The sequence below is a fragment of the Cinclus cinclus genome, chromosome 15, assembly GCF_963662255.1.
Source record: "Cinclus cinclus chromosome 15, bCinCin1.1, whole genome shotgun sequence".
Classification (NCBI taxonomy): Eukaryota; Metazoa; Chordata; class Aves; order Passeriformes; family Cinclidae; genus Cinclus; species Cinclus cinclus.
Window position 1 is genome coordinate 19,633,811 of NC_085060.1, and position 27,718 is coordinate 19,661,528.

The window sequence follows — 27,718 nt, forward strand, 5'->3', positions numbered from 1 at the left end:
GATGAAGGTCAGAGAAGCAACTTTTCTGAGGGCTTTGCTGCACTCAACCCCCACCTAGAAAGCAGCCAAATGAGCAGTGAATTCCTGGCATTTAGCTCAGCCAGGTTCATGGTGGCTCATGGGGCATCCCGAGCATTCATGCTGGACTCTGTTTTGGGGAACACTGCATCTCAGTTGGCTCACATTGGTTCAGCCAGCTCCATTATGGCACCAGGCACCTGAAAACATCCTCTGTGCTGCCCTGGAGAGCCCAGCTACTGCCTGTCAGCCACTTTTGCACGTCCTCAGTAAATAAATAGTGATCTGCAATAAATAGCCACAGTGCAGCTGCTTGTGCAGCAATATTGTGAGACCAGAAACACACAGCCCTCTGACAGGGCCTGTTGTAGTGAAACCCCTCCGGGATACCAAGGCACCAAACCCACCAGCTGGCAGCGGGTTTATGCTGAAATCCTCTAAGTGTAACAATATAAGCTAGCTCAGAGGAGTATCAAATTCTCAGTGGGTCAGTAGGTAAGTGGAATACAGCCCTGAGCCCAAAACACAAAATGTTCTAAACCAGACACCGTAGGAAAACAGAACACAGAATAAAGTAGTGCAACAACACTTTTACCCTGAACCAGGGTTGCCATGGGATTAAAAACCACAAGACAGTCAAGAATTCCAGTGATGAGTGAGTGCTTACCAAACACTATGTGCCACATTGTTTGCTCACCTGAGATGGGACAAATTAATTGACACCTGAACAAAAATGAAAGCAAATGAAAGTTTGTGTTCTCTTCTTTGAAAGGGATGAGCATTCCTGCCTTTTTTAAAAAATATAAATATATATATATATATCACTAGGTTTTTCTTTCACAGCAAAAGAATCATTCTTGTTTGTCACTGCAGTCTGGGACTATTTTTAACACTACTAATGAGTGACTAAAACAGGGTGGAGTAGCTAAACCAGCTCGCTGCTCCCAGCCACCCACAAGGTTTATCTGACCATCAGAGGAGGACCTGGACCACAGCCAGCTTATGTGAGGAGTCACAGCAAGATGCCTGTAAAGTATATGTGTCTTGGGACACACAGCAGAAAAAATGCACACCAGTTCCTGCAACTGAGTATAAAAAAAGGCCCAGACTCCACACAGAGCAGGGAGGTCCAGTGCTCAACATAAATCTATGAGACTAATGCATCTCAGAGCTGCATTAATCTTTGAAAAGAGCTCATAAAGCATGTAGTTGGCATCTCATCATCCCAATCAGAGAAACAGGAGAAAAGTTATCTGTGCAAACAAGTTACTCCTGGACCAGAGAACACCCAATTAAAGGCAAATAGTGGTTTCTGACAGGGTCAGTAAATTAATAGAAAAATCATAAAATCATTACGGTTGGAAACACCTCCCAGATTATCAAATCCAACCATTAACCCACATCCCCAAGAATCACATCCACACGCTTTTTGAATGCTTCCAGGGATGACAGAATAGGTATCCATAGAGGATAGACAGCCTATCTGTCAGAATGGTCCCTGTAGAAGTCGATTACCATTCAGGGAAATCAGAAACCGTTGAAAGGGGAACATCCAGCACCTCCAGGATTGCTGCATTCAGAGGAGGGACGAAAACAACTGTGGGAAGTACCAGATGGCAGCTGCTGGATGCAGTGTCCTGGCTGCCAAGTCCTTGCCAGCAAGGAGAGTGTGCACTGAATGGGAATGAAGACAGTCACTGGAGCATGACTGCAGCAGTGCAATACAGGAACACAGCAACAGCCTGGGCTGGAGAGCAAGAAACACTCCAGACAAGCAATATTCTAGAGGAGCATATATGTCTAGCTATATTGTTTTAATCTATACATACATAAAGAAAAGCCTACCTGGTATAGAAAACTGCTGTGAAATGTTCAAAACTCTATTAGACTAAATCATTAAAGGCAAATTGCAGCAATGGGTTAGCTGTGCTTATTGCAGAAGAGCAGTGGGATGCCACAAACCCAGGCATACTCTTGTGCATGGTGCTGTGGTGGTGTAAGACAAAATGCAGAGCCTGTGTGCCACAGCCCTCTACTCCATTCTCATTCCTCTAAAAGCCAGGGAAGAGAGCAAGCATCTGTGTACCTGGTGTGGAGCCTGCACTGGCAAGGGGTCCAGGGACCTTTGAGCTACTTGGACACTTGTTCCCTTTCCCCAGGTCTGCCAGACAGCTGGACAATGAGGACACAAACCTAAAGCAATGGCTCACAGCATGACCCTGTCAAGGCAGAGCCACTGATGCCTCATGTTCTTGCAACAAGGGACATCCATTTAAAAGCAAGGGTTTTTTGCCCCCACACTTGGCTGATTCATCAGAACCAAAAGCTTTATAAGTCATCTTGACTATTTGCAGCTGTAAAACAAATTGTTCAAGGAAGCACTACATTTAAGAACATTTAAATAGACTGTGTTCTCAGACCTTGCAGAGAAATTATACAAGTATTTTCCTTTGGCAGGGATGGAAGAGGGAGGAAAAAATATTTCAATATTTTGAAGCAACAGAATCCTAATTCACTAGAATTATAGCACGTGCCACTAAGACAGATGTACAGAATGCAGGCTGGAATTCTCTGCTTTGGCCCATAGAGGAGTCAGATTGTATTATCACGTAGCCTTAAAAATCAGGGGAATTAAATGACTGGGGACAACAAAAGAAAACTACTCAGAGAAGTATTCTTTAACTTAAAAGAGAAGAAAGATTTTTCTAGAAATATTAAAAAGGAGTGGGTTTTTTTTCCAGTGGTCATCTATAGGGAGACAGGATGTTGGTGTATCTTGTTAGTTTAGTTAAAACACTTCCCCCTTGTGATCTCAGATTGATCACAAGTAACTGCTAAAGCAAACTTACAAAATTTAAAAAAAGAATTCTTTTTCAAAATCTCAGTTTATATATTAGTACCATAAACATCTGATGTTGCTAAACTCATGTTATTTATAAAATTATGCAAGGTGTTGTAACTGGAGCAGTGGCAGCAGAGAAATCTGGTACAACAAACAATGATACAAGCTCAGGATTTGTTCTATAAAACCACAAGATCTGTGGTCTCAGAGCTGCATAGAGCTGCCAGAAAAAGATAATCATGCTTCATTATATTATATAAATGTAAAACCAATGGAGAAGAAAAAAATAAACCCACTGAGCTTATTTACAAAAGCAATCTTTTACACCTGCAGAGAGGCTGGGAAAATAGAACATTCCTACCTGCAGCTTCTTGCTGAATGGTATTTTAGTTGCACCCAGTGAGAATCTATATTTCCTCTCAGAGCTACTATGAATTCACTGCTTTCTAGATGATGATTGTACATTAGTGAGGGGTCAAAACAGAGCCTTCAGGCATAAATATATTATATAACCTCTGAAGAGTATCCCTAGGAATTGCAAGTATGGTCACAAATAGCTGCACTTTTGAAACATAAATACAATAATGTGCTTTGTTGGTCTGTGGTTGAAGTCTCTTGCCAGTGGCCTAAGACTATTTTAAACAATATAAAGATATCAAATCAACCTAAGAAACTGAAGCATTGATTTTATGCTAACTGCATCCCTGCACTTCGGGGTAATCAGATGCATTGATAAGAATTGTGCTTCTTATCTGGAGGTGGTAAATTAATAAACACAGATTAAAAAGTGCAGGAGTCCCTTCCAGTGGGCTACATGAAAAGCCTGAAATAGACAGTGTATTGCCACAACAAATATACTGCCAGGTTAATACCGCAAACATTAGAAATTATTTACTGTATAGAAGAGGGTTATTTTGTCATTCCCCAAACAGTAAACAGCACATGTATTCCTCCAGCTGAGAGAAAAAACACAGGATAGCTGCAGTTCATTTCTTCTTGATTCACAGTTGCAAATAACAAAAGTTCACAGAAATAACCTTCTCTTTCAGAACTCAGTAGAAACATTCAGTTGCTAGAAGTACAAATCTTGTCTTCTGTCATGAATCTGAATACCTGAAAGACACAGCAGCATCAGGACAATCAAATAGCACAGTCCTTGCAATCTCTTACTATGTTGTGCAAACGAAATTGCACCTTCGGGTCTGGTGCAAAAGAGCCCTTACTAGAATAACCAGAATGACTCATTCAAAGTGTCCCCAAAACACTACACATCAAAGAACCAACATGGGGGTATGACCAGAATCAAGAGACTAATAAAAATACAAAAGCCTGAATGCTTTGGGAATAATTTCTTAGAACAACTCACCCAGCAGTATGGTGGGTTTGTTGGTGCAAACTGCAGCAGTGCTATCACATGTGTGTTTGAGGTACAAAGCAAGGGCTGCTCTATCTTTCTGGGATCTGAAACTTGGACAGCTAGTGCAAAACAGGCATTGTGAAATGGCAGCCTGATGGTATAAGCACAAAAACTAAGGTAGATGGGGTAAAAAAATATCCTGTATCTCGTTTTAATATAATGTAGTGTTTCTAGTCTTCTTTGTTAATATGGAGGTGGTAGTTCTATCTGGGGGAAAAACGAACATTTGAAATATAAAAGCAAACAGGGAAGCATCTTTAATACTACATGAATAAGCAAGGCTGCTGCCTGATCTGTTCTAAACCTGATTTCTCTACTCACCTGCAGTGGCATGGCTTACACTGGGATTTTCTGAGCCTTGGTAAGAGCTTGCTTTCCTCTCTTGAAAGAAAAAGTTAAAAATACTGGGGATGAGTAGAGATTCAACACATAGCTAAAAGTAGACAGTAGTTACTAAAGGAATCTTGTGCTTTTGCAGCCCAGCCTATAGCAGGTGCTGAGGAGCTCTGTGCTGTCTGGCACAGCAAAATACACTTCCATAAATATAAATACTAGCTGTTCTTAAACATGACACAGAGCAAGGAGAAGTATATTTAACAGATAGAGGCAGGAAACAAGGACTCCTACAGCCAAACCAAACACACACATCCTAGGGATTTGCCAAAGGTTCCCTGTGAACATGGACCAGCCATTTCTTATCAATCCTTGTTGGGTTTTTTGATAATCACAAGGATAGCGTTACATGTGTGGTGTTTAGAGGCTACCGAATATTCAGAAAGGCCCTATATATATCCTGAAAGAAAAGGCTTTCACTGGTAATGGCTGGGGAATACTGAGCTGTTTAATTTTCTTTTCAATTTTTTCTTCACTCATTTTCTTTCTGAATTTTTGGGAAAAAAAGTCCACTGTTGTTAGCAGTGCCTCCCTGTTATCAACACAAGACTGATAGCATGAAAGAGCTCTTTTTCTGAAGTAGTCAGTTCCTGGGGCCCCCAACCCTTGCTAGGCTCACATTGCCCCCTTGGGGGAAGAGGGCACCTTACCTTGTTTTTAAATGAGATCCCAGTTCAGACAGTGTCTTTAAAGTAATTAAACTCTTGTTCACTACCTACACAAAGGCTAGGGTGAGTGCCTATGTAACACATACACAAAACCTCTGGCCATATACCATGAACAGAAAGCTCGTATTCCAGCTGAAGATACACACTGCCTTTAACATGGCAGTAGTAAGTTAGCAAAACGCTTACAGTCAGGGTCCTCATAACAACATAGCTCTGTTGTGTCCTCAAAAGAGGAACTGTAGATAAACTCCTGTTTGTATCTGCAGGCAGTTCTTAGCCAAAATTCTGCCAAGTTCCTACTGATGCAGTTTCGAAACTGGGTAACCAGGAGGTATTTCACAGCTGCTTATTTTTTAAAACCTAAGACTCAGGATTGCTTCTTCACATGCCTGGTCTTTTTTGTTTTGAAGCACCAGATAGGACGCACTGTATTTTTCCAGCAGACTCCCTAAACAATTTCACAACTCTTTTTCCTGGAGGCCAGTGTTAAGCTGCCTGACTGGGGAAAGCCCAGAATAATAATGCAGATGTACCCCAACAGACATCAGCGTTTGGTCAGGAAGCCTGACTCCAGAGAGCTTCTCAAAGGCGGAATCACAAGAAAGCAATTTTATCTATCAGACCTAGACAGTGTGGGGACATAAATGAACTTCAGGCATCTGTCTGCTGTGTGCTGGCAGTACCTAGGACTGGGATTCCCAGTAATCCTGGATCATAAGCAACAGTCATCACTGTGTGAATTGCATTATCTCTGGGAAATCTGCAGGGAGCAGACAGTGTTTGGCAGGCAGGGCAACAGTCCCTCATGGCAGGGAGCTCTTAGCCAGGAGACAAGGCAAGACTGGTCCACCACTCCCTGCACCCTCATCATTCCAGCTACAGACAGACTGGGAGGGAAAAAACCCCTGGATGTGATGGTAAGGGCTGCAGTTTCCCATCCTGTACTCAGAACATAATTAACAGCCTGCACAGTAAGAAAGGCCACTCAGGGATCTTTCCTGGCCACCCCTTGCTGGTTTCAATGAAGGTACACATCACACCTAATACCCATGGATATTAAGAGATTGTGATAGCACTATGAATAATGCTTATAGTCTCTTAAAATATCCTCCCAATGGAAGCTAGAATGTGAAATAATGTGTGAGTAGGCAAGCACTTTTTTTGATTAACCCATAGCATATGGCTATTTGATGCCAAGTACTACAGGGTTATATATTATAAAAGATCTCAGAGTTCGCCAGAAGACAGATCCAGCTTGAAAAGCTTAGGAACAGACAGTATTACTCTGTCACGTCACATCAGATGTCATCAAAGAATGAAGTGATAGTATTTTCTTACCTCCCCCAAGAGCTGAACTTTGACTCATATTTTGTAACCTTGCAGGTCCAGTTATACAAGCAGAACTTGAGTGTTGCTTCATGGTGCATTCTTGCATGGATGTTAAGCACCTTTCCTGTTGCAGAAGGCCAAGAAGAGAACTGTATTTCCTGTCAGAGATCAGCTCATCAGCTGCATGCAGGTCAGGAGGGGTGTGAGGATACACTGAACCCATGACACTGGGAGTCCCAGTTGGAGGGAAGGGCCATAAATCTGCAGGTTGAACTGGACGACTTTGCAGAGACGATGGCTGGCACTGGCCTACCACAGCAGCAGCAGAAAAATTCAGAGCAGAATTTGCCATGCTTGCTGAAGAAGATGACGGGGATGGTTTGTAGCAATGTGAAGAGAAATTCCACTGATGGGGACACATGCTGTCTACTTTAAAAGAAGAAAAAGCATCTGAAATCTCATCAATTCTTATTTTTTTCCCCCCCAAGGCAAATTCCATTGGACTTCTAAAGGAATGCTACTAGATTACATATTCAGTTTTACAGAAATATATAATCACTTTAGTGCTGTTTATCTTAAAAATCAACCACAAATTCATACTAAAAGCAGATCAAACAACCGCCACCAATGTTTCTACTAAGTATTGACCCTCCAAACCCTAAGTATTAAACGTATACTACACAACCACCAACTTAGGCAGGTTTTTGTCAGCTGAAAGCTTAGACAAATTCATTTTTGTGAAGATGACAACTTGAGCCATAATGCACTTATTGCATCCAGAAGTGATGGGGACACTAGGCTGGAAAATGATGACCTAGTCCTGCCAACAGGCTCATGGAAAAGCTTGGGAATCACTTCAGCAATCACAGGGATTTACCCAGCAAGTCCCAGCTACATAACCTAGGGCTTTACAAGTATGTAAATATTTTCTTGTTTTTCATTTGCACACAATTCCAAACTCAAGCTCAACGGATCTTAAGTTCTTTAGTGAAAGCCAGACACCCCCATCCAACACCAGGCCCACATATGTAAAGGAACCCACCATTTTTCAGGACAACCATATCACCTTTGTGCTTTGTACTCAGGTCTTCAGGGTTCTTGACATTGCCGAGAGCTCTAGAAAAATGTTGATCTACCATGCTGTTAATGTCCCCTTGGAAATAAGTGAACACCACACTCTGAGATCCCCATTCTGTTTTCACAGGCTCTTTGCTTTTACTTGGCTTTGGGGAAGGCTTCCTTGTTTCCTCCATTTTCAATGACCAACAGTCCCTGCAAAAGAAACCCCAAAAAACACAAACCAAAAAAAGAAAACAAAAAAACCAGACAGGTCAAAGAGACAATATTCAGCTTCAAGTGCTTAGTGAGTGGTGAGCCCAGCTTCCTCCCAAAAGGAAGAAGAACACTTAGAGAATTAGAGTCTGTTATTCTGCTTTTCCCATGCATCTCTTCTTTACCAATTTCCTAATTAGATACTTCTAAAATGAAATACTTGGGTAGAATGGGCACATCTACCCACCAGATTTCGTTTCTCACCCTGACTTTATATGTCTGGACTTACAACCTAGTACTGTGCAAATATGCCCTCTGGAAGAACTGAAACACTTAAAAATAATTCAGAGGTGGTACTACCCCTGAATGAAGTTCAGGGTGAACTTCTCAAAATGCTTTGTCCAGTTTAGCTTTTTGTGTTGTTCAAAAACACATAACGACAGAGTGAAAAAACAACCAAGAGCAACAAAAACCCCAAACCTAACTAAATTACATTAGAGGTGAAAAAAATTTTAGATAAGGTAAAGTCTGAAGTACCTTAATCCCTCAGAACACAGATCTCCAAAACAAAAATAATTCTAAGAGAACTAGTTGCTACACCTGTTAGAAAAACACATTGAGATTAAATTATCGGAAATTCAAATAATGGCAAATTCAAGTAAAAACACAAACAAAACAACAAAAGAAACTACCTTTTCTTGGTTGAAACAACTTACCTAGGAATACGGTGGGTCTATCATCTGCTTAAAACTTTGAAGCACGACTGCTAAAACACAGGTTTAATGCAGGAACTACACTAAAACAGTTTGCATGAAGTAAACAGAAGACTTTAAGACTCCTTTTTGTTCTGTTTAAAATTCTCTGCTGCCAGATAGCGCAAGAGTAGAACTAGGAATGTCACTACCTGTCCCAGAGAAGCATCATTTTCATGCATTTGTAACAGTTTCTGGCCACAAAGAAGCAAGTTCCCAGCCAGGGCTCACAAGTCCTGCTCTAATCCAAATCCCATTTAGCAAGGCTCAGGCTGCAAATGCAGTGAAGTGCCTGCTTTTTCTGTTCAATTTTCCAGTCTCATTGTCAGCTCATGACACCGCATAGTAAAACTGATTCACCTTGGTAGCAAAAAGGAAGGCAGTTATTTTTCGGAGATCAGGGCAACTTTTGGCCAATAGCCAGTTATACTGCATAAAACCTCATGAATCATTAGATGCGTTTCCATCCAACTAACTCTGCAATACACAGCACTGCTTAACTTAGTTCAACACATTTATCAGATTTCTCACCTAGCCATACATCCCCCAATCCTCAGAAACTTCCCAATAAACATTGCATTCATCTTCATCTCAAAAGATAATCTGAAGTGCCTGTGAAAAGTACCTTCAGATGGTTTCTCAGAATTTTCTTGCACAGGAAAAAAACTGCTCAGGCTGCAAAACAAGTACGCAGATATTAATAAATATAAGGATTAAGGTTGTCAAGCCATAATCTGTCCCCATTCTAATACTTAAGCCTTCACCTACAAACTTCTTGTCCATGTTTATTATTTGCTTTCATGTTTAGTTTCTCTTGTTACCTCCATCTCCCACCACCATGTGCTCTGTTTGAGTCTCCCTGACACATGGTCACTTGCTCAGCCAGCCCTAATCTCCTGTCACCAACTGCCAACTCATGTCCAAACTCAAGAGCTCCTTAGTCCTTATTTTAAAATTTCTATTGCTTTGCCCCATCTTCCTAGATTCACCTAAACACAGCAGTGGGAACAGGACTGCAAGGTCATGCTCTGATTCAGAAGACAATCTTTCATAACTTTAACTCACCCAGCTTTCCCAGACATGGAAAACTTAAATAAATACTTCCTCTCAATTTACAGGCACCTTCACAAGGCCCATGAGGGGAAGCAGAAACTAGCACAACCCAGCCACACAACTGGAAGAACTTCAAGCACAGGAAGAGACACTGGTTTTTCCCAGTCCTATTTCAGAAAACCTCCCACTGTTCGGGTTCAGGAACTTCATGATTGCCCAGCCAACACTCGCTATTGAAAATTCCAACCGGAGGAGTAAAAGCTTGGCAAAGACATGGGCAACCAGATGGCCTGAGATTAGACAAGAAGTCATCTCAACAGCAAGAAGCAAAGCAGCTTTTCCTACTCTGCTCCAGTACTACACATCAACATACAATTTAGAAAGCATTAGTACTGGCCCAAAGGATCACTTTTCCTGTTATTCACTCTATACAAGCCATTATATCTTGGTACCACCTTATTAACATGCTTAACTAGATCCTGACATTAATTCTGGCCTCCTTCAGCATCATTTATTTGTGTGCAGTAGCTTGTATGACTGTGACTAGTTAAAATACTGGAAAAAATACTATAATTTCAAGGAAAAAAAAATAACCTTTTTCCTCTCTTGTTTCCCTTAAAAATTTACTGCACTTTCCAACAAGTAAGGATGGCTGGGTATAACCTAGGTTACATCTCAGTCCTCTCAGTGATCATACAGGCATAAGGATTCTAATTATCCCAGGAGACAGGACCTAAATTTGGAACATTATAGTCTTCATTACCTGAACTTCCTATTATTCCAACATCCAGCAGAGAGTTTGCAAAAGGCAGAAATCCTTTGAACTTGTGTCTGCTACAAACCATTGTCAAAATAGTAGAGGTGGAGCTCAGGATGAAATGGACTCAGCTCATGTCACACTACTCTTAGAGTGGGTTAATAACTGCAAAATAGTGGAAGTATTTGTCCAAGTTATTTCTCCTTCAGGTGGACAAGGATTCATGGTCAACACAGGCTTAAGAGTGTTGGCTGTTGACAGCTCACCACAAGAGCTAATACTTTACAGTATTTTTCACATTCCCTACCCTTGCCAGCAGTATTGATTTCCCATCACTGGAGCACCCAACAGGGAACTCTTCATTCTTCATTTCATGTCGTTCAAACCAGTTTTAAAAACAAAAAATTCCCACTTCCTAAGTATTAAACCACAATTTAACAAGCAGGCATCCCCTCTCATCAAGTTATTCCTCAAGTAAGGGAACATTTGAGAAGTCAGAATTCTCCTACCTTAACTCACTGTCACACTAGTCAGATTTTCCAGATGTGGTACACTCATGTTGTATCCAGCAAGTTGGGATCCTCCCTGGCCCAGGCAGCTGAGTGCTGAGTTCTGCAGCAACTGCAGCAGAAGACAAGCCTCGTTCATGAGCTCCCTACACTTTCTAGCCTCCAGCTGTGCTGAACAAGGCGTTTCCTTCAGCCTATCTGCTAAGAATGCATGAAATGCACTCCAACAAGTCAACCAGGTTAGGAGGTTTCAGGAATGAGGAAAATAGGATTGTAAGTATCTTTAGGTTTGTTTGGGTTTTTTTTAATGACAATGTGTACGCAATAAGACAGCTAGACCTTGGAAAACTTTGGACCAAGATGATAAACAAGTTATGGCAGAGAGCCAAACTTGCCCAGGATGATAAAGGACTTGTTCTGCGCCATGTTACTGAACATTCACTCTTAAGTTGGTATCTACAAACACCCATGACAAAAGAGATAATCTGTTTCCAACCTAGATAAACTGGATAATCAATTTTCTCACTTTCTTTGCTGGATCTGTTTTAATAACTACAGGGGGAAAGTAAATAAATAAATAAATAAATCTTGCTTGTTCTGTAAGGGCTGTAGCAGGAAAGAGTTTGGGAGTTTTTTGGTAGCAAATTTACCAAAATTAGCAAATTGCAGCCACTCCAGAAGTGCTGAAACAGGGTCAGACTTGCCAGTCTCAGTTGGGAAAAAAAAAACACACTGGGGAGCTAGTAACCAAACAGGTGGCATTATGTCTTTTATAGAGTATTTCAGGAGTTTGTTTACTCACCCAGAAAGCTGGAGAGTGCAATCCAATCCCATCTGCCCAAGTATGTTTGAATCTGCCTTCTGCCCTTCCCAGAACAACTTAACTACCAGGCTGGGAGAGCTCCCATGGTGGTGCTTAGTCTTTTATTGACACTGTTTGCACAAGCACGTTTTCATTATGAGACAGACTGGATTCCAGTCTACCAGCGGGGTAAGAGCCCTCAACATCTCCCTTGCTCTGACTCCTTTTTCTAAAGGGTCTCATATGGCAGAGATTTCCTCTGCTAAAGCTTTTCAAGACCTTATTTGAGATCTTCCTCTCATACTGACAGTTAAAGCTCCCCTCAGTTTAAAAAGGCATAAATTTAAAACTCCTAGAAAGAACTACAGTGTAAAGTGGGATTATAATCCCTATTCTTCAGTACAGGAATTGAATGACTGATTTTCAGTACTTTTGAAGCAAAGTGTCACAGCTTTGAATAAAAAAAATAATTTAAAACATTTGAGAATAAAAATTAAAGTCCTACTGTCCTTATGAAAAACATCTTCACAATCTCAATTTTAACTATAGTGTCTGCAGTGATCCCTCCTGCTCCTATTCTCTCCATGCAGGTCTATTAATTCTCCCAAGCCAGGAAGAAGGCTGAGACCTAACCCATAAATAGAGAACAAACACCATATCCCACTCAACAGTTCTAGCAACGTGGGTACAGCTAGAAGCTCTGGCACCTTAACACATGTGGTCTATAAACTGAAGCCCCTGCGCACCAAACGCTACAGTATCTCATACTGAGGAAAAAAAGACAAATATGTTATCTTAAAACTAATCAGCAAAGACTTGTTCTGTTCATGAGTTTGTTTATTAAAAAGGTAGTATAAAACACAACCCCTTTAAGAAACAAATTGAAGAGAAACAAAGGGTGTTCTCAGATACTATCACAAGTCTAGACATTAATCAAATACCACTTGCTTTATAATGTTGCTTTTCTAAAGGATAAATGAAAATGGTTAATTTATTGAAATAAAATCACCTGTCAAAAAACTCCAAGTCTACTTACTGAAAAGTTTAATCTAACAATATACTTTCATATTACAGAATGAGCAAAAAAAAAAGTTTGCTGCAAAAGGTTTCATAATTCTATAAATATTTTACAGAACTTCCAGAGTATCCTGATAGTAAGATGTCACGCTATAATGAGCACTACAATACACACAAGTCAAATCAACACAAATACACAATTCCCAGAATTAATTTTCCATACTGCAGTATGGTTCCTCAAACGCAAAAATAAAAATAAGAATTTAAAATCCAATTAAAATCTGTAAGTTTTTTTTTTTTTGCAAATTTATTTTGTTTTAGGTTCAAGAATTCAGGGTATGAATATTCACAAAAGACAAGTTTGGGTTTCTGTGAAGCATCCAACACCTTCAAGTTGTCTTAAGTGAATTTAGCCAATTATTTGTAATTGTTAATAGGTTAAGGTTAACTGAATAATGTCTAAGACATGTTTTTTCTAAAATGCACTGCATTTAACATACCAAAGATTTTAAGTGAATTGCAATCCTTACAAAAGCCTAAAGCTGTATGAGGACTGAAATTCAATTTTAAAAAAATCTTAAAAAGCCAGCAGGAGTAACAGGTAAACATTTTGATGCAAAATGAAACTAATTCTTTACACCTGTATGCAATCATTCAAGAACCTGCAAAAAAGGAGAAAACCTTCTAAAAAACCTTTTATTTTGAGACTTTTTGTTTCCAGGTGTCTACCCTAGCCATGCTCCTCCAGGTACATCATCTCTCATGAATACCTGCAACTCCATAAAAATTCCTTCCCATCAAACGACTGAACAGCATTTGATTCCAAAGCTAAAGATTCAATTTATCCTGAAGCTAAGCAATTATTTTGGATAGTTCAGAAAGTGATTCTGCCAAATTATGCTGAAGGATCAGTTCATACTATGTCATATTGTATTCAAGTGGCTTTACATCCATTTTGTTACACTGAATATTAGTAGAAACAACTATTTCTCTAGTTCAAAACTCAGCAAAAATAATTATCCACAGATTTTTGAACCTGCTGCTAGTTATTGTTTTCATAACATACAGAGGAAAGGAGACATTCTCTTAAAATGAACCTCAACAAAAGCACAGGGATGAAGGAACATGCAGTGTACTGGAACGGAACCTAAAAAAACCTTGGAAACTGAGCACAAAGGTTGTTTTTGTCACTTCTAATGAGCAAGAAAAGTAATTAGAAAATACTTAAAGAAAAAATGAAGTAAAAATTCCTTTAGGCTTTTAATTTTTTACCAATTTATGTATGATGCTGATCAGTAAGAAAAGTATGTAAGTTTAAAAAGGAACTCTGCTTGTTCTGATTTGTTAAAATTTATTAAACATTACTGCTCAATACCATAAGAATTTCATAATCATACTTCAAAATACCAATTTTAACTTCTGCAGATTTTTAAATTTATGTTCAGACTGATTTATAAAACTTTCATTAATTCAAAATAATTTCACAAATAATTTCAAAAAGGAAAACATCAAAAGAATTTGTTTTCAATGACAATCTGATGAAACAAGTCACAGCTGCATTAACCTCTCCTTGGACTTCTAAATGCCTCAATAACTCAATGAATAGCTTATAAAAATAAGTTTTTACACTTTACGGGGGAAAATGGAGGTCGACAAAAGGAAAATACAAGTTTGAGTATAATGCCACACTTGAGAACAACATATATGCATGGAAAAAAGAGCTTTTATTTCTTAAGAATCTTAGTTAATAGGAAATCCAGTAAAGCATTTGGTCTCAGTCTTTGTTGGTGCACTACTTTAGTGTGAAGTCTGAAGGAGAAGGTAAAAGGACTAAGCATATTGAACTTCTGCAGCAAGCCAGTCAAATTTGCACAAGAATTGGAGAGAGGAAGGTTTACTGCACATACAACATATTATTTTTCAAAAGTCTTATTTCAAACAGCAACACTAACCTGGTTTTCCATATCTGATATCATGATCAGGCTTCATAGAACTTTATAGGTTTTATATATACTTCCACAAGTTTTCCTACATCAGTTGTAATTCCACCGTAAAACAAATTATTTAACTGTGTAGTATTACACAAATGGACTCCCTTAAAAAAAAGGAAACAAAATACAAGAGTGAGAGATCTAAAGCCTGGAGTCTAGAAGCTGGAAGAAAAAAAAGGAGCACTGAAAGCAATACTCACCACACTAAACTACACTCCTCCCATGTAAAGACTTCCAGCTTTCAGAAGTCTGTGGTGGTTCTTACCAATAAAAATAACTGAGGCAGAACCAACACAACCCAGAAATGTATCTGAACATACCACTATGAGCAGCTACTAAATAGGCAGTGTTCCAGATTCCCTGAATTCTTCAAACACCTGCTTTGCTGAAACACACAATCCACATACTTGGAAAGATGAGAAAATGGACTTTTTTCAGCTGGGAAGAGCTACATTTCCTTTAGAATAAAACTCAAAAGGGGAAATTTGTCATATCAGCATATTATGAGCCCCCAGACTTTTAACCCCTGAATTCAAATATGACAACTATTTTTGTCACGAGAGATTATATACTGTGACTAAAATTTATAGATAATGCAAAATTTATATAATTTATAACCACAATGTCAAGTGACAACTTAGATGCTCTTGTTGGCATAGCCACCCACACATATGGACTATATATTAAAAAAACTCCAACAAAATAAACTCAGACAACCATACAGAATCCAGGAAAAAATCTGTATGGCAATCTCAGAACAAGATTTAAAAATAACATTTTCAGAGTATTCCAATTACCTCATGACAGAAACACAGGAATTAGCATCTATACCTTCTTGCAACTCAAGATGAATCCACAAAAATTCTTGCCAAAGTGTACTGGTGATCATCCATATGAACAGCATGCTACAAATTTTTAATTGTTTAGTGCCTAAATCCATGTTCTTCTATCCTTACTTAGCAAAGTAGGGGAATTATAAATTAAGAATAACTATGCCCAAAACAGCTCCCCCCAGTTATTTTTGAAAACCTGCCACCTAATAAGATATCTAAAGTTAGAACATCTTGCTTTTGGAAGTATTTTGAAGAGGACTAGAATTTGATTTTTCCATATAAGAACATTATTTGAAAGCATTTTAACACTTCTAACTTTTGCACAACAAACTGCAGTTGAGCTGCCAAAAGCATTTAGATTTTATGAAATATGGAAGACCTTCCTGACTGATGAGCACACAAAGCTAAACTAAAATGCTGAAGAAAACTCACATTCATTATGTTAACAAAGTTAATGAAAAACCCTTACTCTAGTATTAAAGCAAGAACTAATTAAACCACCACAAAAACCAAGCCTATTTTGATACCTACTGCATACAGATCAGAGTGTAAAACCAGTGTTATTATGGCCTAGATTATGTGTGTTCACACATTTCTAGTCTCCTTGACATAATTCCAGTCTCTATCCAACATCAACAGAAGATCTACACAGGAGAAGAATATTTAATTTGCTGAATGCTGTGATTTAATAACCTCTCTTCACTCAGTTTGCCTTAGCGTTGCTGTGGCAACACTGCCACTTTCTTTCAGCTTGTGACCCGATACTACCCATCATCTGCCACCTAATACGTAGCAACACATCCAATGCATTCACCCTATATGGATCACAGCACCTGTTCCATAAAATGATCCAACATATCAGGACACCAATTATTGAAATACTGAGTTCCAAGGGCTCAGGAAAATTAACAGTACAATCCACAAATCTTGTAAAAGCTTTGCATTACATAAGTTACATATAGTTACATAAACTTAGGGGTTGGAACATATTTCACATTCACATGATGAAACACTGACAAGCATAGTTAGAACAAAAGAAGCTTGATGAGTTTTACTGCATTCTAGGCAACTTAGGTTACTTAACCTGAACAGCCAATTAATACAAACTTGGAATCTCATTAAATACTGCTTTTAATGAAAACTTCAAAGCACACAGCTGATGACATTCTAATATACCTATATTCGTATGAATACTGCAGCCATCCTGAAGAAAGGGATACACTCAAACATCATCCTAAAAATCATGTTTCATAAAGCATTAAAGATGTTATGTATCAGCTTCACCATCACTGCCTGCAAGGCTGCTGTCTGTGGATGGAGCTCCATCTTCATTAATACCCTCACCATTATTCTCCCTCTTATGAGCATCATTTGCATCCTCCTTAGATGTGTCACTAAATTCTAGAGGTTGTTTCCCTTCGGGCAGTTTAAAACTACTTGATGCAGAATCCGAATCAGATGTAGTTAGCTGCTCCTTGGCATCAGGATCCCCTAAAAATGACTCCCACACCTTGAGCCTTTCTTCCCTTTCTCTTGCAGTCTCCTCCACCTGTTAAAGAAGTGTTTATACACATCATTACAGAGTCATACCTGTAAAAATGTGCATTTATGCAGATAAAATTAAATATTTTTATTACAGAAATATCTCAATGCTGACTGTGAACTAATGACCTGTACATCCAGTGGTTAATCCTCTAAGGTGACACTTTCAGTACTCTAACAGGTCCTCTAATTTTTTGCCAAGTTGAATAATTGAGAATTATTTTTGGAGACATTCTACAGCTTTTGAAGAGAAGCAAGATAGATAATGCAGGCATGGGCAGCGGAAGGGTATGGGGACAAGAATACCAAGCACTCCTAGAATTCAAGCAGATTTACTGTTTGGAAGACATATTTGATAAAACAGAACCATGAAAGGTTACCTGATAATCTGTTACACCATCCCATGTTTCAGCACTAAGCTGACGGCCACCAAACCACCTTCCATTTAGAGTCAGCTTGCACAGATCAGCTTCTGTTGCTTCTTTAAATGACACAGAGGCGACGCCATCAGGGTGCCTCTGTAAGGGCAGGCAAGTTGCATTTAATATTCTAACTACTGCATTCATTCCAATACCCTTTATATTGTCTTCTAAAATCAATCAGGATATAGCTCCATTCCAATCATGCACAATCATGTTTGACAAGTTCAGTTTTCAAGTTTCCATACGTTGTTCTGCTGGCACACAGAACACAATTTTTGAACACAGAAAACAAAAGACACTTCAGCTAGCTTAGCTACAAATAATGTATCCATACACTTTCAAACTTGTAACATGCATCCAAGCTCCTGGGAAGAGTTAGTTTGCCTTTAGGTAGACTGAAGTAGACAGGTGCTTCAACATTAAGTTCCAAAAGCTTTAAAGTACCAAAAGCTGAAGTCAAATTTCCACAAAGTAAACACACCCAAATGAATGTTCAGCTCATATTTAAAACAGCCTAAATGTTTTTCATCTTTGCACATTACATCAATTCTGCCAACACAACATATAAAAATACCTACATCAAATATAAGAACCTTCTTTACTTGACCAAACTTTTCACACTCTGTCCGCAGATCTTCTCTTATCTCATTTAGCACTAAAGGGTCCTCCTACAAAGCAAATACACAGCTTTAATTAAACACTAGCTTTCCTCTCAGCTTCATTTTTGCTCCACCATGAGAGGTACACATATCTCAATCTTAAAAGTCCATAAATTAAGTGATGTTATGCTGCATTTTCAAAGCCACCTGGGAGTTGGCAGACAGCTCTTATTTGAGTTTAATAAATACTACTTGTTAATAAAGCTATTTTATGCTTGTTTTTCCATTCTAACCATTACTGTTGTTTACTCCTCTTTCCATCCCAGAAAGGAATTTTGTCAGACACATAGGTTTGCCAGACACTGAAAAACCCTGACTTGAAAAATATATTATTACCAACATTTTTTCTTGCTGTTGGAGAGAGATCAATGAATTTAAAGCACATGTTTGACACAGGAGAACACCCTTCCCAAACAGCAAGTTTAATTTTGCTTTTATGTGCTTAGAATTTTGCTACAGTTTGTATGGCAGAAAGGTCAGACACATTAACATCTAACAGCACAACCTACAGAAGTAAACTGCATCTTCCTACCTCGAAGTCTTTGGGGTGAAACATATTCCTGATAATAACAATGCGTTCATGCCGCATTCGAGTTGCCCCATCTTTCTTCTCTGGCCTCCAATCCAGCTGTCTAATGAAATAAAGCAACAGTGAGAAGATATTGTTGTGGCTCTCTTCAGTTTCTATAAGTATTTGTTGAAAAAAAAAATCATTAATTTGGCATTTCTTGCAATATATTAGCATATGTTGACAGAGAGTGAAGTTATTCTTCTAAAAAACACAGTAACTACCCAGGTTTACTACTGCTGCAAAGCATTTAAGGTTTTAAGGCATTTAAAGGCTCATAGAGGGAATATAAATAATTTTTCAAAGAAAAGCATTTTTTTAAGACACTGAGAAAATATTTATGAAGTAATTATTTCTTCCCAGTATCAACTCAGATAAAGGAACCAGTTGTTTCCAAGTGCAAGTAAAATAGAAGTATTTCACCATTTTTTCCTAACTTATTCTGTAAAAAAGGAGATCCACTACTCCCCCCTAGGTAAAATTTAACTGCTTTTATTTAAAAGAACATGGAAGAACACCTTGACTCTTACACAGGCATTATTACAAGATGTATTTTGTTCCCCAGCATAAAGCCACTAACACAAACTAGTCATGTAGCCTAGCACATCTGTTCTAGGACTTTACCTTCTCACAGCAAATGTTACTTCTTGTAGAAATGCCTACTTCATGTCCTATTACAGAAAAACCCACATATTTACTTACACTTTTAAATCTCAAGATCATACACTGAGGTGGGGAAATCTTAAATTTCTTCTTCTACCTGCTACTTTAGCTGAAGAAAAATTGGACTTCCAAGGAGAATAGTTATACAAGTAAATTATGCTCTTAAACTCAAAAGGAACCCAGTCCTATTTCATTCACACAAACTGCTGTCAAAGCAATTTCATAATTTTCATACACCTGCTGTCAGTGTATCTTTGGGGCAGATATACTTCTGGCTTTAATTGATAAGATATCAAGTAGCCTTTAGCCCCCTTAACTAAGGGAAAACATTTCTGCATTACTATTTACAGTGCTTAGTGGAATGTTGCTTTCATTGAAATATCAAAAATATTCAAACTTTTCTTTAATCTGCATCTTCTTGGTTCCAAAAGGCTGAAGAACAATTGTTAAGTGACAAAAGCAATGAAACAAGGTACAACTCAAAACCCAGTATATTTTATAGCAGAGAGATGTCTGGGGGAATCTACAGAGATATTTAGGTATTTGTTTCTGTGGCAGCCAGCATTTCTTGCCCTTTGCAATTACTGTAGTATGACACTAAAATATACATGAGCAGCAGGAGCGTTATGACCTTCCAGCAGTAAGCCCAGATATTGTGACAGAACTTGCACACTCTTATTCACTGAAGAGGAAAAGAGTTTACTTCCCCCGAGCTGTAATATTTTCTTCTATATCTGAAGGCACCATTGCTCCGTATGTATTGTTTTAATGTGCGAATCACAAAGAAGTTCATTATATCAACACTCAATCTAGGAGTTACTTCCCTTCAAACTTGCAATAGTTAAGCTATTGTGCCATCAGACAAGACTTGAACTCCTGCAAAATTTAGAATTGTATCTGAAAGAAAGCACCACTTGGCTAATAGCACTTAGAATTCAAGCAATATTTTACTGAAATAAAAAATACAAACTTCTGTTGTTGCGACAACTTCTTCTTGTAGTCTTTACATTTCTTCTTCTTTTTGCTTGCATCATACTCCCCCTTCAGTTGGAACTTTGCAACTTCCACATGCAATTTATAACCTCGGATTTCTGCTTCATCCAGAAGCCTCAAAGCAAGTTGAACTGATTCTCTCTATTTGAGGACAAAACATAGCACAGACTTTAAAGCACCTGGCAAAATCAAACTGTATTCCAAAAACATGTCATTAAGCATTCTGTGCTAAGAATCAAGTTCCTGTCACTGAAAACCATAATGCCATCTTCTGACACATAGCTGGCACTGTTTTCTTGATCAAAACCAAGTATTTCTTCACTCCTGTTGTAATTGATTAATACCTCCAAAAGCAGCTGCATATATTTCATTCAAATATGTCAGACACTAAACTGCAATATTCAAGCAAGCTGATGAACTTAAAAGCAAGAATAAAAAGGTTTCAGGGGAATGATTTCCCATAAAACTTGCATCACTTTTCCAAGAAGCTACTCTTTAAGTAATTTTTAATTTTTTCTAAAAGTCCTTTAGAGTGAAGACAGTAGTTATGCTTGGGCACTCTACAGCCCCAACTACTACAATTACAAAAATAGCAGAGACTACAAGCCATTTGTTTTAGTACTGCCTGGCATTTCTTGCAGAACTAAAGCCAGTTGCACTTGCAACCACCATCTTTCCAAATGATTCACAAGTGAAACACATAAGGAAATAGTACTACAACTTAAACTTTCATATCTTAATAAAGAGTGAAAGCACAGTTCTGAACCACACCAGTTCTCAATTAAAAGCTGTAAATACAGGACTACAGTATGCTCCTTCCTGGCTCGAGACTCCTGTATTCCTGTTACACAGTGGCATATTTTCAAAGTAAAAGGTGAGGAGCCTCCCATTTCAGCCCAAAGTCTCTGGCACCCAAGACAGGAGCATGTTCAGCAAGTATTATGGTCATTCGGGCATTTCTGGAGTAAATCTTTAAAACGGACACCTATATTCCAGATTGCGTTTTAGATTTTCACAAATCTCCTGAATGTGATTCTGAAACAATGGTCATATATGCCTTCAAAGGGATGGAAAACCACATTTCAGTGCACCACTGACCTTCAGATAACAACAGAGGCCATCTCCTTTAAGATTTCCTTCCTTATCTTTGTACAGTTTGATCTTGTGCTCTTCTGTCTGAGGATCTCGCATGATGATACCACATTTTGACATGACTTGTACAAATTCATCTTTCGTAATGTCTGGAGGTAAACCTGCAAAATAAATTCAGAGGGAAGACTTAAATATGGTCTATTAAAAAAAACAAAACAACAAAAACAAACCCAAACCTCATTAGAACAAATCTTCCCATAGTGTTTCTTTAAACAAAAGATATCAAAATAAAGGACATTTTACATACATTGCAAGAAACCACTGACCCTGGGCATTGCCTTCTAAGCATTTATACTAGTATTTTGAAAATCACTGTACTTTGTAATAGGTGTAATGCACAGAAAGATCTCTGTACTCCCCAATATGCACATCTAGAGATTTATTGTTACACATGTCATCAACACTGCAGCAAACAGCCTCTCCAAATCTACCTCATCAGCCCAAGCTTCAAGTTCCACTGTATTTCACGATAAGAACACAACCTGTAAACAGACAATTGTTTCCTCCATTCATAAATTTAATAAAAAGAGTAACTGATAACAGAGATTTTAAAGATCTGAACTCTGAACTGAGGATAAGAAAAAAACAAAATGGATGAGAAAATTGTGTGGATGTCCCTTGCTAGTTAGGCCTGCAAAAGATTTTTGAAAATGCAAGTATGTGCACTCCTACGAGTGCTCACAACCAAGTGTACCCAAGTATAATGCATGTAGAGATAGCACCCCACCATCCAAAAGAGGTAGAAAAATGCCATAATAAGCACACAGATAATTTCATTTGAACTTTCACATTACTTTCTCACTCTGTTCCCAACATTTTCTACTGTTTCCTCCTCCTTACCTATTTATTAGAACAAATGAAAGTTATAGATTAAGTGATGTGTATAGTTGGTCCACTATCTCATCACAAACTTGTCATTATCCTATACCTTAAAAGCCTTCAGAAATTGTTTTTCTTAGAATAAATTAGTGACTTGGCTGTCACAGCTCACAGAACATCCCATTTAACAGATAAAAGCATGGAGTAAGTTCATTCTACTTCCTTCCCCCACATCTGCAATTTAAAGGTCACGAAGACACTATGCAGTCAGGAGCATAACATTAAGTAGCTTGCAAGTGACGTACTGAATAGATAATACTAGAGACATATGAGTCTCTTACCATCTTTAGCTCCAAGTAGATAAATAAACATTATTACTTACCTGTCACATAAACATTTGTGTTTCTGTCTTCTTCAACATGAAACCACCCTAAACACAAGAGTTTAATTCAGTTATGGTAATATATTAAACATGAGAGCATACACATTTATATTGCATCAGATTTATAAGAATTTTTGCTTGCTCACAGGGAAGCGCTGAACATGCCTTAATTTGCTTTTTCTCTCTTTGTATATTTGATTTCAGAGGATACCTATGAAGCACCACAAAATTTCAGAAGCATTCTGCAAATTATCAGCACAACCTTACCCTTGCTGTACCAGATAATAACAATTAACTGCCATTTTTCCCTCCGTACAATACAGGTCACAGCCTGCACAGAGGGAAAAGTTTTGCCACTTACCTGGCTCCAGCTTCCTTTTTTCCGATTTTTGTTTTGGATCTGTTTGTTTTTGTCCCATCTCATTTGCTGATGGTTGTGTTCCTGGCGTCTTACAACTTACTGGTTGCTTACTTTCAATGGCTGTACCAGAAGCAGGTGAAGTATCTGCCTCATCTGCATGGAAGCCATAGTTGGCATGATAGGTTGCCAGGAAATCTTCTGTTATCTGAAGAAAAAGTAGGAAGATCATCATAATATTTCAAAGAACTATAAATTCAGGCATGCATTTTAGCATTAATTAGGTGACAGTCATTTTCTAATCTGGCAACGTACAAAATAACAGTATTTTAAAACTTTTTAAATGATCTTTGCAAAGCCAGACACACAAGAACAATCAGTTCAGGCATTACCTGAACTAGACCAAGACACAAATTCCATACAGCATATGTAGTTTTAACGGAAACATTTTACAAGTTCTGTCATTTTTCAAACAAAGCTTTCTGCTTTCCATGTGAATTGGATCTGCCTGTAGGATAGAAATCAAGCACTGCTGGCTGTGATGAAGAGATAAAGTGACTTATCCACAGATGATGAATGACTGAAATTTGCAGGCATCTGCCTTTTCATGGAATCATTTCCAAAGATGACATATTTATGCACTTAAAGATTTATTTTAACACGTTGCTTCTAAGACAATAGGCTTTACTTTATATCCTATGAATAGATAAAGAATTAGCTTTCCCAGAGAGAGACTATATTTGACTCAAATATCAGATTTGGCCAATGCCCATGTTTTAGAGGTCAAAATAAAAGAAAAAACCCACAAATTACACCCAGTACTTCCAGCCACTAGCAACCACACGCAGAGATACCTCATAGCTGCCTTTACTAGCATCCCCATACTATAAAGTATTTTCTGAAGTTGCAACCTCTGAAATACTTTTTCTCAAAACCGAGACTTAACCTCTGAAAATTTTGTGACTCTGACCTTTGCTGCACTTGCTTCAACTGTATTCAAAAGGGAACAAAACTTAATGCCATTAAGCTATTGTAAGAGAACAATTTCAAGTGTCAGTGGTGAAAATGTAATCTCTTATGTTCCATAGTGATTTGAAGCTTGATGTTTCAACTCTAAAATTTCATTATGACAAATCATAAATGCAAAATCGACAGTTAACAGGCTTGTCTGGAATAATGCATGATGGAGTTATGGAGCCCCATAACTTTAAAGGTTAACATGAAATAGCTCTTCGGCTAAACAAGATTTGTCACACACCTCAATAAAAAATGTAAATGGCTGCTCTCACAGGTATAACACAGCATCAAGACAAAGAAAAAGTACAACCATATTTAGTGAGAAAAGAAGAGTCTGCTGTAATCAGGTTCATTATGTTCAACATTAGCCATCTTAGCAAATCCTTAGTGCCACAGCTGACAAGCTCCAGAGTATTAAGAAGCTGCTATACTTGTTGATGAACAGCATTATTAATTTTCATCAGAGAACCTACTGGTAAATTAGCGATTAAACCTGCAACAGGATTATTTTTCAGCTTCCAGGGGAATTGCATTCTGTGTAAATCTCCATTTATTCTTAGCAAATAATCTACCATGGACCATACCACCTACTATATCAAATTTTGCCACTCAGTTAAAAAGATGTTTTTTTGCATAAAATGTCATCATCCTACCATATAACCATTATCACTACTTCACCTAAAATGTCTTTTTACAAGCACAGAGGAGTTTATACACGTAGAAAGTTTTTTATTGGAAGTTCCGTGATACCATGATGGCACAAGAAACAAGTAATCATAGAACTACTTCCTGGGGACTTCAACCCAGTTCTGGTGGAGGGCATAATAGACATCAGTCCTACCTACATGATCATGCAGTTTGGGGTGATTAAGCTTATAGGAAAAGAAACACATTACTACAGGACATGTGAGCATGTAATTAACTGCTGGTTCCATTGAAATGGAAAGGAATAATTAAATAATAAACAATGTTACAATTGCTTCTATTAAATATTTAATTGTCTCCAAATTTTTCTGGGGAATGCTGGCAGATAATACCATTCACTTTTTGCACTGCTTTGAAATCTGCTTTAGTGGAAGTTCATCAGACACTGTATTCCCAAAACAGAGCCACAGTGCAACCCCAGACTGTAGATAACAATTACTTAGACCAGAATATTTTCATCTTTTGTCAAGAAATAGATATTAAAGTTTCATTACTGCCCATGGAGAAAGAAGTACAGCTTCTGGTTACAACAGCCTCTTTATCTGGATAAAAAATTCTATTAGCAAACATCAGGCAAAAGAAGCAACCTATACAAAAACAAACAAACAAACAAAAAAAAAACAAAAAACAAACAAACAAAAAAAAATCTCTATGGCAGCCAGCTAGGTAAAGAAACTTTGTGCAGCACTATGGCTTATGGATAGATCACCAGCTTCTTTTATGCATCATATTCACTAATGAACTTGTCTGCTCCTACTTAAGCCGTCCAACCCTTAATGTTATCTCCTCTCAAAGACAGAACAGATAAGCAAAACACTCAGGAAAGACAAATGCTACTGACAAGAGACACATTTCAAACAGAGGTGAGAAGAAGAGGAAGAAACAGGAGCAAAACAAGAAGAACTCTTTTACAAATTACTGTGATTACTGGATATAGCAGCCCACAGGGAGCCAGGAATACTTATTTCTCCACTGCTCCACTTTGCGAGTCTGGATTTTTCACATTTTTACCCCTCCATAAGCCATCTGCTCCACAGACACCTTCCTAGGTTTACACATGTTCAAACTTGGCACTACAGGCTTCACTCTCACTCATTCCCTGAATTGCAATGAATTCACAGTCACAACTAGAACTGGCATACTACATCCACCAAGTAGATGCCATAAAATATCTTAATATTAAATTAAATAATTGCCCTCATTCATTGTTATATGATAACAAAACTACTATTTCACTTGCAATTCAGTAGATTGGCTCAACATAATAAATTTATGAGCATTCTCCCCTTGAAGAGCCATATTATTATAGCAAGACCATATTTTATACATAAAACATTTAACAATTAAAAAAAATTTAGAAACAGTAACATATTTCCATGCCTGGAATGCCACTATGACAAGTACATTTATTTTTCAAGTGCACTTCTAAGACAGAAGGAGATGGAATAACACACCTCTTATTTGACATAACTTTCAGATAACAATAAAAAAGGCATAATACCACTCTATTTTCATCCAGACCTCGTAAAATACTGAATCATTTCTACACTACCCACAAAGAAATCACCACAGCTACTGTGACAGAGACCTAAACACATCCCAGACCATATCCGATCAACATCCACAAATATAACCGTGACTTAATCCTAGGCCCGAGCAACTCTACAGATTCTCGGCCAAGGCGAACAGCCAACGCACAGCTCCTCACAACAGCGCAGACGGTCAAAGATGAAGACGACACCGTGGTTTTGCCTGCAAAAAGGTGTGTTTTGGTGCTGCTGAGACCTCGCAGCAGACACGATGCGGCTGAATGCGGACGCCTCCATACCGACGAGATCCGGCACCAACTGCTCCTTCTCCCCCTTCCTCGGGGTCCCCCCGTACCCACCTTGGGGAACCAGGCCTTCTTCTCCAGGTCCCACTCGTAGGCAGCCCCGTCCGCAGGGTCCACGTATGTAAAAGGGTCGGACTCGCCCCCGCCTTCACCCTCGGCTGGCTTGGCCTCATACTGCTGCTGGAGCTGCAGTTGCCGGTAGAACTCCTCGTTTCCGTCCTCGCCGCTCATCCTGCCCGGTTTACTGGGCCCCGGGCACACGCGTTTCTTCCGCCGCCGCCTGAGGCACGCCAGGCCCGCCCCTCTCGGTGGCGGGAGCGCGAGCAGACGGCGACGGCCCCGGCGACGGCACCGGCCCGCACAACACCGGAAACACCGCACCTGCCGCCGTACTTTCCGTCCCGCCCCTTTACCCGAGCTGTAGCCAATGAGGCGGGCGGTGGTGGGTCATGAGGAGAGCGGCGGAGCCAATGGGGAGCAGGGCGGGAGGGAGGGGAGCCTTCCCCGGGGAGGGCGCAGCGGGCGCACGCAGGGGGCGGGCCCTGAGGTCAGTGGGTCCGCCATGGGACAGGGGCGGTCGCCACAGCGGCCCTGCCCCTTTTTCCACTTGCCGCTGTTTTTTTGTTTTTTTTTTTTTTTTTCCCACTTTCTGGTCAACCTCAGGCTGCGTCGCTGTTTCACCGCAGAGAGGCGTTCTGCATTAAGGTAGCTGCCCCTGGCGCACCAGACTGCTTTGGGCGAGAAGGCTGTACCTTGATGGGCTTTGCATGGAGACTACTGCAGCTTTACTTATATGATAAATAAAAGTTTGGGGCACAGGAAATCCTCCCTACTGCATGCTTTTCCCTGTCGCACCTACGACAACACTGGACTGTGAAGCGGCTTGCTGCCGTTTGGCGCTGGAAGTGTACTCATGTCCTACTAGAGGGAAAGATAAAACCAGAAATAGAA

At 39.1% G+C, this 27,718-nt stretch overlaps 2 protein-coding genes across 10 annotated transcripts; both read right to left on the reverse strand.

Annotated features, from left to right (window-relative positions):
* Window positions 1–1,564: 1,564 nt before the first annotated feature.
* VGLL1 (vestigial like family member 1) lies at window positions 1,565–14,918 on the reverse strand. Of its 9 annotated transcripts, none has more exons than XM_062503133.1 (7): window positions 14,782–14,870; window positions 10,508–10,666; window positions 9,317–9,366; window positions 7,710–7,939; window positions 6,677–7,096; window positions 4,599–4,658; window positions 1,565–3,973 (listed from the first exon to the last, which is right to left on the reverse strand). In XM_062503133.1, the coding sequence occupies exons 4-7, from the start codon at window positions 7,918–7,920 to the stop codon at window positions 3,933–3,935; spliced, it is 732 nt and encodes a 243-aa protein (XP_062359117.1). In that variant the 5' UTR covers window positions 7,921–7,939; window positions 9,317–9,366; window positions 10,508–10,666; window positions 14,782–14,870; the 3' UTR covers window positions 1,565–3,932. The 9 variants fall into 9 exon arrangements, with proteins under 9 accessions (XP_062359117.1, XP_062359111.1, XP_062359115.1 ...); XM_062503127.1 differs by having other exon boundaries at window positions 9,223–9,366; XM_062503131.1 differs by lacking the exon at window positions 10,508–10,666 and having other exon boundaries at window positions 14,782–14,918.
* Window positions 14,535–27,718, reverse strand: HTATSF1 (HIV-1 Tat specific factor 1). Its single transcript, XM_062503125.1, has 9 exons — window positions 26,822–27,718; window positions 23,215–23,419; window positions 22,854–22,901; window positions 21,599–21,753; window positions 20,478–20,641; window positions 18,809–18,908; window positions 18,196–18,285; window positions 17,576–17,713; window positions 14,535–17,202 (listed from the first exon to the last, which is right to left on the reverse strand). The coding sequence occupies exons 1-9, from the start codon at window positions 26,996–26,998 to the stop codon at window positions 16,921–16,923; spliced, it is 1,359 nt and encodes a 452-aa protein (XP_062359109.1). The 5' UTR covers window positions 26,999–27,718; the 3' UTR covers window positions 14,535–16,920.